A 17,001-nucleotide genomic window follows, 5' to 3' on the forward strand; every position below is an offset into this window, starting at 1 on the left:
GGGAACGATGCGAATTGACCGCAAGGGCTGTTCATGCTGAAACCACTAACGACAATAGCCTCGGGTGTGGTTCATGAATCAATTCCTTTCCCAAACAGGCACAACACTAGTTGCTTCATAAAAATGTTTCAAAAAAGTTTAATTCCATTTTTTGCGACAGAAACCGACACACGCGAATAAACACACTACTTTTTACGTTTTTTACCCTGCGAAAAATTTTGAAGTGCAAACTTTTTAGCGCCCAAAGACGGTTACGAAAATGGGCCGTTTATTTCTAATATGTACGTGTGTTTGGCATTCAGAGAATTCTCCCCTTTCACACTCGTAAAATTAATAAATGAGTGAAAAAAGTAAATGTGAATTGTGAAGTTGTGGTAGAAAGACGGATAACTAGCTGCCATCGCTTCAATCTGACACAAGATTACGAAGTAATTTTTAATGAGTTGGTTAATGATTAAACTCGTCTAAATTCATGTCGGAGACATTAACTTACTTCAATGTTAGCCAATCCCCGTATGTCGGTAAAATATCAAAGCGACTTGAAGAGTGGAAGTAGTTCAAAATCAGATCCCAATTTTTTGACGGGGAGGAATGTCACTGAACTATTAGAGTGAAGCTTATAAAAAGCTTGTAAAAAAAAACACTTGCCCAATATAAGATGCCTCCCCCCAATGTCTATATATCATTCATAATAGAAAGTTTCGCTTCTATCGTGCGTGAAGTATGAAGTTCAGGTCCATACATGCCATAATATTGACCCAGACGTGTACATTTGTACAGTATTTTGGGCCTCGACCGCAAGAAATTTGAAATCGAATGTGTTTTGACCACAAATTGAATGTACGTATTTTTAAAATGAAATATTATAGTTAATGATGTATGTAATTTATAGCCTAATGTTCTGTTGATATGACATTTTATTTCATTTCAACAATAATTTACTGTCTCATTTATTTACTTTGCAGGTTATACCTAAATGTACATACATCACTATCGTTGAGACAATGATATAAAACGTAATTTTAGAATGGACATTTATTTATCATTAAAATGATGGCTATTTATTGATGAAAAGGTACAGAGGGTGCAGTTTCTTTTTCTCAATACTAAGTATGTATCAGTGGCGTGCGGTGAAAATCTCTCGGCTTTACTTAAGTGTGCGCGAGCAGGATACAAGAGGACTCAGTATGGTGTTATTGAGTCTCAATATGTCTTGCTTGCGCACACTAAAGTAAAGCTGTGCGATAAAAACAGGAAGATTTCTACGGCACGCCGGTGCGTATATACATACATACATCGAGGAAGCAACGAAATATAAAAAATTATATATAGAAAAATTTGGTACCCAATATTTTTTTCTATTCTAAATATTCTTCAACTATACATACAAATACGTGAGTAAGTATTTGTATAAACGAACTAAACCTGAAACTACTCGAAAGAAACCTGTAGGTGTGGATATCGGTAGGTGTTTTCGTTTCTTTTTTCGGGGCTGTGATTAAGGCAATTATAGCGGTCATCAATCATACATTGATGGGCCACAAAATCTTACCAACGAATGCAATTGGACGCTAGCCCAGCTGTGCAGTTCAGACAAGGGTGCGGCGCAGGTGTAAATCACACTAAAAGCATTATCAGACCACTCAAAAAACTACGTTCTGTCGATGATAATAATACAATTGGTATTGATCTATACTTACTACAAACAACGAATTGGACTACAATATGACTACTGTTCTCAGTATTTAACTACACAACTGTCTGAAACCTCATTTTTACATTATCAGAAAGGACAGAATCATTCAGGCAGTAGCATAAATATCAGCCTCCACTACTGAATTAAGATCGACACGCTTTCATTTATCTGTATTGATCAATACTAACCATTCTAGTACCACATATTTTCTCTCGGGGTCTTCCTTATAACTTTTTACATCTTCTTATGTACTATTCGACCACTTCTCATATTCAATAGCCATTGCCATTTTACAATATTCACTCGTCTTACTGTGCCCGCTACTAAAATCATACCTCTCAACCATATATTTCGTTGTTTGTTTTGTCCTGCATTTATCATATATTTTGAAAATTATATGATAAATGCAGGATAATAGGCCCAAGTCCAGAGCGCCTTCCTTTTTTGCTATTTTTTTTAATTATAAAATTGAAAAACTGTTTAGTTAAATTTGGCATTATAAAACATTTTATATTAATCTTCATATTTTTACATAAAGTAACAATACTGACTATAAAATATTATAATTTACGAACGAGGCAGGAAGTTGGCTGTCAAATATCAACGACTCACGAATAAAACACATCAAACAATAAACTGTCGTCGGAACAAATGGTTGCTTGCAATTGTAAATTGGTTGGTTGCCTACAATCAGTAAAATATTGCTAAAACTTGACTAAAAACAAAATAACTAAATGAAAATATTAAACGCAATCCAGATGTTTATGGTCATTTTATTTGGATAGTATGCATATAATATATTCAAATTTAATATAAAACATCTCAATTTTAATTAAAAATCATTAATTAAATTTTATTATTTATTATTTCTTTAACTTAAACCTATTATAAGTTTATTACTCAGAAAAAGGGGGCGTTATAACTGTAGAGGTCGGACCGGAAGCGTGCCGTTCATAGTTAATTGTTCGCTGTGTTTGTCCAATTTTATGAAGAACCTTTTTTTTTGCACTCTAGCTTTGTAAATATACCCAAAAAGACCTGATTCCTGGAAAAAGCACGCTTCCGGTCTTACCTCTAGTTATAAGCAGTCTTCGGCGGACGAATGCGCCGAAACAGGATCCTTTTGTCAATTTCTATTGTTAACCCTTGTTTTGCTCTCTAGAGAGCAAAAAAGGTTAACAATAGAAATTGACAAAAGAAACCCATTTATTTCGAGCCAGCGCATCCACGCGCCGCGCTTTAGTTACAAGCTTAACAAGTCTAGGGGTATCCTTAGGCCAGTCGTGTATATATGTATGTATGTATGTATATTTTTAACTGTATGTGCCTTACAAACTTTGTATGTGCTATAAATAGATGGGATTTAAGAAATGACATTTTACAAATATTTTTTTCGTATTTAATACTTCTCGTCGTGGGTCTACCAATATATTCAAAGAATAAAAATAAACATAAAATTTTATAATTAAGCCGTAATTAATTATTTGGATTCCTTGAAAAATATCATGAACTTAAAGGGCTCCAAAGGCTGAAGGCGACTATGAAACATAATCAATGTCCCACAGTTTGACGAGCAAGAGACGCTGCGGCGACCGCACGCAATTTGAATTCTGAATGGAAATGTGTACGTCGCTTCGCATACAGGTACTTCAAGGTCAACGGTGGTAGATGGAAGAAACGCTCGAAGAATGCCTTCAGCTCAGTTTTATACGAGGTGCTCCGTTTTACACGAGGATGGACGAAACGCGTGACGTCGGAGATACGGCAAGGCGTCTAGACGCGGCGTGAGAAACTGTGTTGGGGGTGCGTGAGCGACGCAGAGACGCGCGCGAGCGAGAGCCGGCCAGGTTGCTGCGGCGGGCGGCAGAGCGGGACGGGCGACGCGGGGTGCTGCTCACGAGCACGCCCTCTCGTTACCCAGACGCGGAGCGGTGCAAACCGGTCGACCAGACCTCGTTATGTAACTTGATGGCCGACCAGATTTTCGCCTATCAATAACGCTCGACACCTCGGCCGCCGAGAGCGCGATCTCTAGTCCCAAGCTTGAGAGCGTTCACAGTTTTATAGAGACCGTGTTGTCAAAAAAAAACAATGCCCGTATCGGGGCTATAAATCGTCTTATAAAAAGTTGAGGTACTCCCCAATAGAAAGGCAAATTTACGGACCAAGAACCTAAAATAAACTTGAATATGACTCATACGATGATTTCTGACATTTACAGTGACAACAGTATTTAATATGTACATACATATATTCAATAGCTGCAGTTTTCATACATATATTCAATAGATTAAATTCAATACATATATTCAAAAGAACAGAGCTATTAAAAAAATAACAATTTGGACAACAATATCTCACAATCCAACTTCATTTTAATTAAAAAAATATATTTATTCAAATTGGGCTAATATCTATTTTGAATATCTCTGGGAGTATTAATACAGGGTGCCGCATATATAAAGTAATCAATAACTTGTAATAAAACTGAAGAGGTTAGTAAAAAAGATAAATATTTCGATATTTATCTTTTTTACTAACCTCTTCTTATTATTTTATAAAGAAGTAAATGAAACAAATAACATGTACCTTTCATCAATTTGACCTATGAGAAAAATACAAAGATAGAAACATTGCGTCTCAGATCTGCATACATTGAGTATATTGGTGAGTCACTCTTAAGCCTTGACCGCACTAGGCGACACTGTGCTGCAACGACGCAGCGCAGCACACCAGAGTTGGTACAAAAGGCATACAATTTCATACAAACAATATTCGGCCGCGCTGCGTCGTTGCAGTTCAGTGCCGCCTAGTTCGGTCAGACTTTAGTTGGTAATTCGATATTCATATCTTTTTTTTATTAATATTATTTAGTAAAAAACAAAATGTGATTTAAACGCGAAATCAGTGTCGGAGTCACGCGAAATCAGTGTCGGAGTCACTCGAATTTTTAACGACTCCGACTCCCAACTCTACAGCCTTGATTATGAATTTACATAAATGAACTTTGAATTTTCAAACACTTCAAATCTAATGACAGTATTCTTGTAAACAAATATATTCAAGGGGTGGTACCCAAAAACAGTTACGAGACCACTTCATTAGAGATTGAAACAATAAAGAAGAGCACCACATACTGTCAAAGCAAAACAAAACAATAAAAAAGTGAAACAATTATGAAATTGAAAAACCGTCACTTTTATAGTAAAAACTACTCAAAGTAGTGATAAAATCAAAATATAGGTAATCTAATCTGTCTTGGTATGCTTCATATCGAACATCGTTCCAGAGACATTTCACTATGTGGCAGATAGTACTCAGGGTAAACCACTAAACCTCCAAATCTAGTACGCATTAAGGTGAATAGACATTAAAAAGAAAACAAGTATGCAATAAAATGTACAAAAATTGTGATCGTTTCCAATATGTGAGAATCTGTCGAACATTCGTTTATATACAAAACGTTCTTCTACACCTTAAACGTCCTGCAACACCTGTGCCACAACTATTACGAAAGTTTATTATAATTGACTTCACGGTAGAATGCACATCCGTAAGTTTGATATTAGTCCCCGGGCTATGTATACTGTGGTGAGCCTGACTGCAATAAACCGAGGTGAAGATGTAGAGCAACTTAATTTTCCATGTAAGTATGTGTGTAGAAACTATGTAAATAAAATATTTTACGAATTTAAATATATCAAAATGATATATCATCAAAATTCAAATGGATAGTTTATGTCATTCGCACAGTATGAATTGTGTTTATTTTAAGGGAAACTTGGGATTTACGGCTTCCCACTGGGGAGGCATAAAACGTTTCTCAGAAAACCATGGGTGGTTTTGAAGCAGCGTCTGTGCCATTTTTTTTTTGTTTCGCTTGAGCATCTAATAAATTGAAAGATGACTACTTACGAATATTTTAAATTTGAGAAATATGGGAAAAAAATTCTACACCGATTTATAATAAAATATATAGAAAATAACAGCGATAACTGAACACATGCAATTCAGCATCCGTTTTACTACATAATAAAAATTGATATGAGCAAATTCAAAAGAAAAAAGTTCATTCTATTAAATTTATCGTACAAAGTGTGTGACGTGATTGACAGAATAGAGACGAATCAGGTAGGATTAGTAGAGACCGGTGTCGAATTGCACCTGAGGAGAGCACAATAGAGTGGGCCAACTCCAATAGCAAAACGTGTCATAACAAAACTACACAGCATCTTTTCAAAATTGCACCGTATTCCCCAAACACTGCACCGACTATAATAAATATAGGTAAAAAAAAAACAAACAGTTATTTCCGAAAAGGAGTCTGTGAGAAACGTAAAAAAGTAAAAGCAAAATCGCGCATCGAAAACTCAACCGATCCATAAAATCGGTATGAGATCCGTGAAATAGGGAGCAAAAAGTGAAATATCGACAATTGGCAATTAAGTGATAAATAAACTGCAATAAATTGAGACAGCTTGCAAAAAAGTGAAAAAAAAATCGTAGGAAACAAACAGCGCCGTCAAAACGTGTTGATAACTTCAAAAAAACGAAACCGTTTTGATCCGACAGAGATTTTTTGATGTTCGGTGACTTCCAACAAAAAGCACCCTTTGATCATCATAGCCAGTGAGCAACTGGTCCAGCCTGTCTCCGATACATCAGCAGACAGATGCCGGCCAGTCGCAATGTTTGGATCGATCGAATTTCAAATAATCATCAGCGTTCGGGGGAACGTTCATATGAAGTGTTGTTTGAATCTTCGAAGAAGAAAATCTTGGAAAAATCGATTCGAATTTCCAAAACTTCAAGAAAAACAAAAACAAAATATCCATTTATCGCTTCAGTATATTATTGTTGTTAATGCAATCATTCTAGATAAAAAGTCAGATTGCGCTAGTTATTTTTAACGCCGCAAGATATGGATAAAGCAGCAACAATAATTGGTCACAGTCTTAAAATACTAATTTATTATACATTTTGATTTTTAACTAAATTAGTACCAATTTACATGCATTATGTGTAAAAAAAAACACGCAGCATAGGTACATTCACATCAAAAGAAATTGATTTCAAAAAATAAAATTCATAGTAATCAACTAAAATTACTCTATATTTTTGGATAATTTTACACACACACCTACTAAAATATTTCCGTACAAACTTTTAAATTAATTTTTTACATTTAGTATTCAGTATTTTCACGTTTAGAAATTACTAAGAATTAAATCAAACATGTTCTTACATACATAGGTATACACATATCGAACTAGAAAAACAAAGAATTACTAATGTAACCTTAACAAAATGCAAAAATCTAACCCTGATAAGTTATCAGTGATAACACTCGCTAGTGCGAAGTGGTCTAATTTTTAAGGACCGAAAATATGTACTTGCAAATGTACACGTCAATGAAAATATGTCAACTATGATTTAAACCATATATCTATAAATTCAACCACCCACGAATCAAATGATTTCAAAAAGTAAATTTTACAAAACGTCAACTTCTTGGCTAAATTTCAAATCAATTTGAATTAATGCACAATTTCTGTCAATTTTAATAATAAAATAATCTTAAAGGGTTATTTTTTCTTCAGACAAGCATGAAAAAACCATTATCGAATTGAAATCAATGTCAGATATTGAATTTTTTCCCACTCCGATTTGGAGATTGTAATTCTCTTTTTAATATATTTCAATGCAACAAATTGATTGAACAATCATGTGTCATTTGTTATAATATTTTTCGTGTTTATTTAAATACGAAAAATATTATAAAAAATGACACATATTTGTTCAATCAATTTGTTGCATTAAAGATATATTAATAAGAAAATTACAATCTCCAAATTGGAGTGGAAAAATAACTGCAGAAAATGGTTAGTTGTAGTTTCGCAAATAAAAATGGAATTTCCCGAACAATATAATGAATGCATATACGAGTATATTTTCTCCATACCAAATATTCTCTCTATGTTTGGTTATTTTCTCTATTTTGGTTTTTTTATGTTTTTAGAGAGAATATTCTCGTTAATGAAGATTCAACGGACTGATGAAAGAAATAGACTTTCTATGGATGTACTATAACTGTTGATTATGTACTAAAAAATAAGGTAGTCATGCAGGAGGTCAAATCTAATGAAAAATATACAAATTGTTTTTATTCCTATGACTATATTTTCTTTTATTTTTGACTGTTTTTATTCCAATCAATAAATTATTGTTAAAATTTGTTGATTTTACTTTCCTATGTAAAACTAGTGGTATAATATTGTTTATTTTTTCGGGTGGGAGGTCTCGGTTTGACCTGAAGAAATCTGGCAGCCAGTGGTGTGAACAAATTTTTACCATCCCCCACCCCTCCCACTTTTTTCGTTACTTAAAAAATATATTTCCTAATATTGGTAGTTGAAATATTAATAAAAAAAATCAAATGCTAATTAACAAATATTCTTACTTGTTGTTATTATGATGTTTTTTTTTTAATATTTCATAAGAACTTCAGTGGTTTAGCAGCCTATTCGAGACACACAGACATTCATTTTTTTAATATATAGTATGTATATAGAAGATAGATAGATAAAAAATCGGTCTCCGTGACGAGCCGGAATGTGAAATTACTGAAAACGCAAATATCGAAAATAGAAAGATCTTAAGTCGAAAGATCAAAATAAACAGGCTTTTCCTCCCGTATTCTGCGCGCGCACATTAAACAAGGCTGTATGACAAAAAGAGAGATAATTTCACCGCATGCCACTGATATATATATATATATATATATATATATATATATATATATATATATATATATATATATATATATATATATATATATATATATTATATTTACATAGAACCGTTTACCATGCATACATTATTTTTGATCTTTCGACTTAAGATCTTTCAATTTTTGATCTTTGCCTTCCGATATTTGCTTTTTCGATCTTTTGACTTTCGGTGCCGTGAGGTAGACCCGAAAAACGGTTAATATATATATATATATATATCAGTGGCGTGCGGTAAAACTCTCTCTCCCCCCGTCGTACATCCTCACTTATGTAATTTGCGCGAGCAGGATACAAGACGAAAAGGCTTTTCCTCCCGTATCCTGCGCGCGCACATTAAACAAGGCTGTATGACAAAAACGGAGATAATTTCACCGGATGCCAGTGATATTATATTATATATACATAGTACCGTTTACCATGCACCCTTTTTTTTGATCTTTCGATTTTCGATCTTTGCCTTCCGATATTTGCTTTTTCGATCTTTTGACCTTCGGTGCCGTGAGGTAGACCTCACTGGGAGTATGTAAATACTAAAATAAAAAGTGAGACTTTTTTGAGACCGTCTCAATTTTGTGGTTAGTGTTAGTGTTGTTGGATGGGTGATGGGACTCACCTCGCTTTCGGTGAGATCGATGAGGCTGGACTTCTCCTCGAGGAGTTCTGAACTGCGCTTCTCGTCTTCGACGTCGCCCTCGTCTTTGAACACCTTGACCTCGTCAGTGGATCCGAGGTCGTCGCCGGCCGCCTCAGTGGGGGCGCCGGAGTGCGCGTGCGGCATCTTCCCGCGGGATCACGAGGCAACCGCGGGTCCGGGCATGTCGAGAGCCCTAGCTCCTAGCGCAGGTCCTAGCGCAGCGGCCACAGCGGCTCTGGCGCAGCGCCCAGCGGCCCTCGCATGGCGTCGGGGCGGGCGGCTCTAGGCCCTACCGCCTACGCCGCAACCCGCCCTCAACAACCACCATCGCTACAACCGCTACGGCTACAGACACCTATCACTGTTATATGCACTGTCGGCCGGCCGCGCTTCTCGCACTTGTTCACTTCTCTTAAACCAGCTGCAAATCAAAACACTTCGATTAGATGCGGGATACTCTAGCAAACATCTGAGCGAAAGCGGTAGGAGAGGGTGGATACGCGGAGGACACGACCCTGGACGCCGTAAATTCACATCTATGTTTTCACTTACGACAAAATTCTTCGCGCATACCTTAACCACTTGTAGAAACCGATTCGATTATGTTATTATACACTAGCTGTATTACCCGGCTTCATTCGGTATTTGTAATATAAAACGCTTAAACATGACTAATCTAATAGATAACAATTTATTAAATTTATTTGAATACTCGTTTGGTTTTTTTTATTAAATTGACTGTCACGAACAAACAAACATATATAATAAGTCTCTTATAAAAAAATATATATATACACCCCCGGCGTCTGCGCCCCTAGAGGGGGGATCCCTAGGGTTTCGCCCTCGGCGCCTACGCCCCCGGGAACTTCGAATCGTTTGAATCGGATTATTTGTTCCAAGACGAATAATTCACGAATTTCTACAAACGAAGGATACATACATACATATATACAAAGTCTCTTTCCAAATTATATATTAGATATGTGTTTAGTGCCAACCTTCGACACTAGATCTTGAATACATATATCACAAACTAACGGAAAATATTAACTAATATAATTATTTTAAGTATGTTGTATTTCAAGTCCTTAAATTTTATACATATAGAACATATGGAATTTTAAGTGTAAGCCATAAATGTATGCACTAGCTATAAATCCAACCATTAAACTGACCACAATAAACACAGAAAGAGCATATATGTACATAGTTCGAAAAACCATGACCTTTGACGACCGCAATAAACTTCAGAGAATTTTAACTTTCTTTATTTTAAACCCTGCTGTAATATTTTCTTATCGAAAGAGCATGACACTACATATTTAAAAACAATCCCATTGATGCATCGATTTCCCGATTTAATTTTAGACCAACTGCACGCCACGTCTCGAAATCCTAGCTTCGCAAAAACACAAACGAAATGATTACTTTCTACATAATAACGGGAAAGATTTTATCACGTTCAACTAAATAATTAGAAATTTGTTGAAAAGTGAATCAATTTAATCAATTTAGGGAAGGACCGGTCATACATTATGTATCTATTAAAGAAACTAATCAACTAGTTCGCAGCTAAACGCTATGTAATAGGCGAGAGCGGGATCTGTCGATATCGCGCGCCAAACTAAAATGTAAAATACATAATAAACCACTCGCCAATTATGGACAGATTTAAACTTGTTTCATGAGAGACTGTGTATACACACTGAAGCAGAATCGATCATAACCTGTCAAACGGCCCAACGAATCGTTCTTTTTTTTCCACGGATTTTTTTTTAATTTTATTTTATTACTGGGGTCATTCTTACTCGAGTGTGACTACCAGGTTAACTAAACGCAATTCGCAAGTCAGATTGTTGAATGCGTGTCAACGACCGCCTTATAACGATTTTCTCAAGCACGGTGTACCCGCCGACGGAGGGTTAAGGGAAAACCACATCAATCAATAGCAATTTTGATAATTATCACGGTGACTTGGCGCGTCAACAGCTCCCGCAAAATGTTGTTATCAATTTGGTTTTTTTCTCTTTTTTTTGGTCTTTACGCAGGACATCCGTCGAAACTAATGGGTCGGGCGAATTACACGCACGCGACAATTTTTTAGTTTTGTATTAAAACACTTATCATTCGAAAATATTGCGACGTCACAATACTTATCAGCTACTCAATGACATCAGTGCAACGAGATGACGTCATCAGTTCCATTACATTAGCGTAAAATGAGCGTGTGATGGATCAATTTTTGAAGTTTACGTTCGCATGGAAGTGGACGAGTAATTCAAATTGGAGTCAATTAGCCAAGTAGGCGAAACTGACACAACGATAAAACAGTGTGTTTCAGACATGACAAACGGAATCCGGGAAGTGTGTATACGCACTTACCCTTCACAATGAAGTTCGAAAAAGGGGATAGTATGTGGCTAGCACTGAAAGTTTATTCCCTTCATAGTCTATTGAACCAACATAAAACTGATTGGTAGACAGGGCTTTCGAAGATATCAAATGTGACATCAGATTGAATATGACAACACCAAAAATAAAAATCAAATACAAAAGGAACAGTTCGTGACGGACATACGGTCAAACGGCGTGACATCTCGAATTCTACAATGAGGCGAGAAGTTAGTAGTCAGCTAGCTGCGAGCTATACGTACTTGTATACATGTGACAAGTGTCGAGTTTAGACGAAATCTGATCTGCAACGAATCGGGTAAATCATTTTGTATTATCATCAGAGGCAGTTGACCACCGGTGTAACGTTACCTGCCAACCGAACAGAATGAATCGAAAAAGACTAAATCTAATTTGGAGGGCATTACAAAATCTCAGATGCACGACTATTTGAATCGAAACGAAAAAAATCCACAGTAAGCATTGAAATAATTTACACCCGAGAAACATGTCCTCATATAAAATATAACATACATATCTGAAAAGCACATCTCAACACGTGGTCCATCCATTTCACGTGTAAGCTATTAAAACTTCCGTCCAAACGCTAAAACGAGACATCCGAAACTGAAAGCGTGTTCATAATTGAAACCAAATATACATTTAGCGGTTAATTAAGACCGACGTGGTTTTGATAGCTTCAATGAATATTTCGTATAATTAGACGATCCCTACCGACCCAGCCGTCCATGTACGCGTGTATGTATATTGCACTTACTTATTAACTAGCTTACATAAACACACGTGTCATTTGCACGTGAAATGAGCTCGCACACAAACCCAAAGTTGCGCGAATATAGTGAGGAGTCACGAAGTTGGAACACTCGCTAAACTTCGCGAACTTCTCTCGACGCTTTCAAAACAAACTTTGGGAACAAAAGGAGAGCAAATTGCATAGAACTAGTTCATGCGCAAACCTCCACGCGTGTGCAATAGAATACACATAATACCGAAGTGAAACGATACACCTTGCCGAATGCAATTTTTTTGCGGCTGGGTTTTTTGGACATGTAACTAGAGCTTAGTCCCGTCAAAACATTACTGCATATATTAGATTTCTATCTTTGAATTTTTAGTACGAAACACGATGCAGGTAGGCATTGAAAGTGCATCGTTACGAAATCTAAAAAGGGATACCACACAACTACGGCAATTACTGCCGTAGGTAAAAAAAAAAAACAATAAAAGGTCCGATTTGTAATCCTGCAACCGTTTTTTTTTAGGTAAAACCACAGTTATTTAAATAAACATTGTAAATCATGTTGAAAAATGACAAGCGTTGAGTGATTCCGAGAAATGGTAATTACCCGTGCGCATTTACTATTGCAAAACGTTCGATCCGACTAGTTGATTGGTTATTTTTATGCGAATTTAAGAGCGCTTTCGACCAAACTGGATTTTTTAACGGAATATTTTCAAATTGACAATATTTTAGTAGTCTATCTGCGTTTTTGTCCTTGTGGCAGTGTGTGTGTGAAGGATATACATAAACGCGTCTGTTTCTGGTGGTGTGTGCTCGCTTGCTAGCATCCGTTGTCTGGACGGGCAAGGAATGCGCGGCCATGCCTGCTTGCTTTTTTTCCATCCCAAACGAAAAAAAATGTTTCTTTCATTGCCTTTGTGTCAGGGCAGTGGTCCTTAAGCGCGGGGCCGTATCGTCACGATAAAATAAAATTAAAAACATCAGAGAATAAAAAAAAGCACACGGATACTCCTTTTGACGCGTTCACGTAATTTGGGTACTCGAGCGAGAAATACGCCTAATTTCTATGGAGAATGATTATAATGACCGGAGGCTTGCTGGGGAAGGAATCGAACTCGGATCGTGATCGAAATTAGTTGCCAAACGAGCTATGTTTACCCAATTTGCACGATATACACATATTGAACTGATAAGATACGCCTGACTGTTACGTTCGTTATTAAAATTTTCCTCCCCCCTCCCCACTACTGCTTAGAAGCATTAGAAAAAAAAATCAAAATAAAATCGGTTTTTCCGTTGTGAAATAGAAAATGAGTGATTTTAAAGAGGTTCACGATTTCGAAATGAAATGAAACGAAACGAAGTGTAGTGTCGTGCCCTTCCGAGAAGGACCCGAGCACGGGTCCGTTTTCTAAAAGAATTATGGTGGTTTCGTGGTTCGCTTTCGAATAACAATAATCCCTGCGGCTTTACGAGATTTTTGTCATACGAAAATGCGTTTTTGGCATTTCGAAAATATTTTACCGATTACTGTGACGCTCCGTTATCTTGCCATGTGAGGGCCACAGAAAAAATATTACACTCAAGCGATCGTCAATTTTTAAACAATAACATGATAAAAAAACCCCAATTTCTACATCTGACTTAATAATTGAAACCGAAAATATATAATATAATACAAATATAAAAAGATTTAAGAAATCAATAGTTTAAAATTTCATACCCATGGGCCATGAGCAAACATTCATATGACACCAACAAAGGTCAACTGTTTGTTTTTGATAAAGATTACATTCTACTCACGACTGTAAACTAAAAGGCTACATACTTTGGATACTATTATTTGATACAATCCCTGCCTCCTTTCTGAATGTAACTGTTGTTAATGGATGTAAACACACATCTGTAATCTCAGCGGTCGAATTAGATGCGGTCACAGTCCTATCTAAGCACACCACATCCAAGATAAGCCCTTCGTTTTTTTCCCACACTAAAGTGGTGTTCGATTTTACCTGAATCGGTTGGCGATAGTGTCCCGACGACCTTCCTAGAATGCGTAAAGTACAGTTTTAATTTTGATATGATTTTCGATGAAAATCCCAGCGTCAGCGATTCTTATCATGAGTTTCGATGCGAACTGAAGGTCTCGTCCATCGATATGTTGGTGGAAAATCGCGTGAGCGAAATTTGGGAAGAGTTTTGAAGGTCGCCACCACAGAACAGATTGTCACCACCGGTCAGACGGGTCGCAGATAAAACAATGCGACGACTGGACCTGCAGATAAAAGCGGAGGCTGCTGCGTCCGTCGGTCGAAAAACAGATCCGCAGACCGCCGATTGATTCCACTGACGAAGAGCAACATCGTTTCGCTGCAATCGTCGACTTATTGTGATCGCTCGTAATGGCAGTCGTTGTCGCCATTCGCACACCCGGCCGCTGTCACATTAGCGGCCGGATGACGTCATACTTCACAAATAGTCTTCGGCAAAGGCGAATCATCATAATTTTTAGTCGCGCGCTCCTCAGCGCCTATCTATCAACGAACAAAACGATTTGATTACATTACAACCCGGCTACGTTACACTCCCAATAAAATTACAAACCGGTTCGTCAAAAACACTTTTCGGGCACGTAGGAACAATCCGAGCCACTAGTTACCATTCTCATACAAAACTTGAATACATATTTACATTAGACGCACTGCTAATCTGCAAGCGGAACAAAAAGAGATAAATCCATTCGCCCATAGATACAATGATTTGATTTTTTATTTAGATTATACACATAGTACGACAATTCGATTGTTTTCATTTTACAATTGTTGACATATATGTAATTAGTTGAGAATTTTGAATACTTCAAATGTGTTATTGAGATTGTTTATCGTAACTTTTCAGTGTGGCATCCCTGATTCAGAATGGCGTCAAACGATACTAAATATATTTATGTTGATTATTCTTCCAATACAAAAACACATTCGATTTATTTCAAATTTGAATCAACCGGTTCTTTAGAAAATATCAAATGTACATATTTTACGTGCCGGAGGAGTTCGCCATTTTAGAAGCGGCGAAACAAACGAATGCAAGTTAATAAATAATAACAAATACAAATTTGAATCTATTAAATAATACGCTCGACCAATCGGAAGCTAGCTCGCCATGAATGGCGCGAAATTCCGCCAATGGAAAAATACTACTAATAGTGGTTTAAAATTTGACAGCTGTTCTTTTGTTTCGGCCGCTGCGAAAAACGGATGCACTTGTTCGTTCGAAATTTGAATATTCGAAAACGTCACGATTTGACAATTAAAATTTGTGGCGCGGTCGAGCTCGCACACATGCACACACACGCACACCCACACACACTGGTTTGAAAACAGTTTGTAAGATTGTGATTGACGGCTGGTCTACCGGCGAAACTTTGTCGCAGGATCTGACGGTCGGCGGGGAAAGCAGTCGTCCTCGAAGGTGATCGCGGAATGGGAGCGATGGGTTGTTGTGGTTCGGTTTGGTGGGATGGTATGGAATGGTTGGCGTCGAACGCACCTGACGATCCGAAATAAACAAAAGCCGGGTGACGGCGAGTTAGCGCGCGGTCGACGGGACGACACTCACGCCGCGGAGGAGCCACGGCAACTGCGGCCGACACTCCCTGCGTCTCGACACTCCGCGCTCCGCACTCCGCACTCCACACTCCGACACGCGCTCAACACTCTTCACTCCACTCCACTTTACCCCGCTCCGCGCTCAACTCGACGATCGAGGGATACCACACCACAACAGCGGACCCGAACGCGGCGCACACACGGCCATGACCGCGCCTCGACCACCGAACACTTTTTCAATTTCCCTCATTTCCGACTACTACTACCTCTCCTTTGCCTTTTCACATGTCCCAATATGCAATTTTCAATATTTACTACTGAGTAATTACGAATTACAACGAAAAACTACAATATGTCGGACCAAATCCACGACAAAAACTATTAGAACAAAAAATAATTTGTGATGGACCCTCCAGACCTCTCTTTGGCCTAACAAAACAGTAGTGTCACCCTAATGGTTTCCATAGGTTTCCAGAAACCCATTATTTAATCTAAAAATTCATATAACTTTTGTTAAAAATCATACAAATGTTGAAAATTTAATGAACTTTCATGTAATAGTGCTTTGGACGAAAAAATGTATATATATGTATGTATGTAAATAATAGCGGTGACCGTCACCCCATCGAAAGGTCGAAAAATCGAAAATGTTCGTTTACCATGAATACATATGAAAAGCGGGTAGTATATATATATATATATATATATATATATATATATATATATATATATATATATATATATATATATATTTGTGGCGTGCGATAAAACTCTCTCTACCCCCTTCGTACAGCCTCACTTAATTTACGCGAGCAGGATACAAGAGGAACAGGCTTTTCCTTCAGTATCCTGCCTGCGCACATTAAGCTAGGCTGTACAACAAAAAGATAAATAATTTCACCGCTTGCCACTGATATATATTATATACCGTTTACCATGCATACATTCTTTTTGCTCTTTCGACTTAAGATCTTTCGATTTTTGATCTTTGTTTTCCGATATTTGCTTTTTCGATCTTTCGACCTTTCGATGCTGTGATGTAAACCCGTATGTAGGTATATACTTTTTCAAAAAAAATTTGGAAAACCGTTGTTCCAAAATTGGGGTGACACAACTGG

At 37.2% G+C, this 17,001-nt stretch overlaps 1 protein-coding gene across 4 annotated transcripts in view; it reads right to left on the reverse strand.

Annotated features, from left to right (window-relative positions):
- Window positions 1–16,059, reverse strand: part of pan (transcription factor pangolin) — a 144,405-nt gene extending 128,346 nt beyond the window's left edge. The window contains exons 1-2 of one of the 4 annotated variants that reach the window (XM_077433526.1): window positions 15,825–16,021; window positions 9,101–9,542 (exon numbers count right to left, since the gene is read on the reverse strand). In XM_077433526.1, the coding sequence (XP_077289652.1) occupies window positions 9,101–9,265 (165 nt within the window). In that variant the 5' untranslated portion in view covers window positions 9,266–9,542; window positions 15,825–16,021. Of the gene's footprint in view, window positions 1–9,100; window positions 9,543–15,824 lie in introns of all 4 variants that reach the window. The other 3 variants (XM_077433524.1, XM_077433523.1, XM_077433525.1) reach the window with 3 other exon arrangements.
- Window positions 16,060–17,001: the final 942 nt, after the last annotated feature.

The sequence above is a fragment of the Arctopsyche grandis genome, chromosome 6 (genome assembly GCF_051622035.1).
Source record: "Arctopsyche grandis isolate Sample6627 chromosome 6, ASM5162203v2, whole genome shotgun sequence".
In the NCBI taxonomy this organism is placed as follows: Eukaryota; Metazoa; Arthropoda; class Insecta; order Trichoptera; family Hydropsychidae; genus Arctopsyche; species Arctopsyche grandis.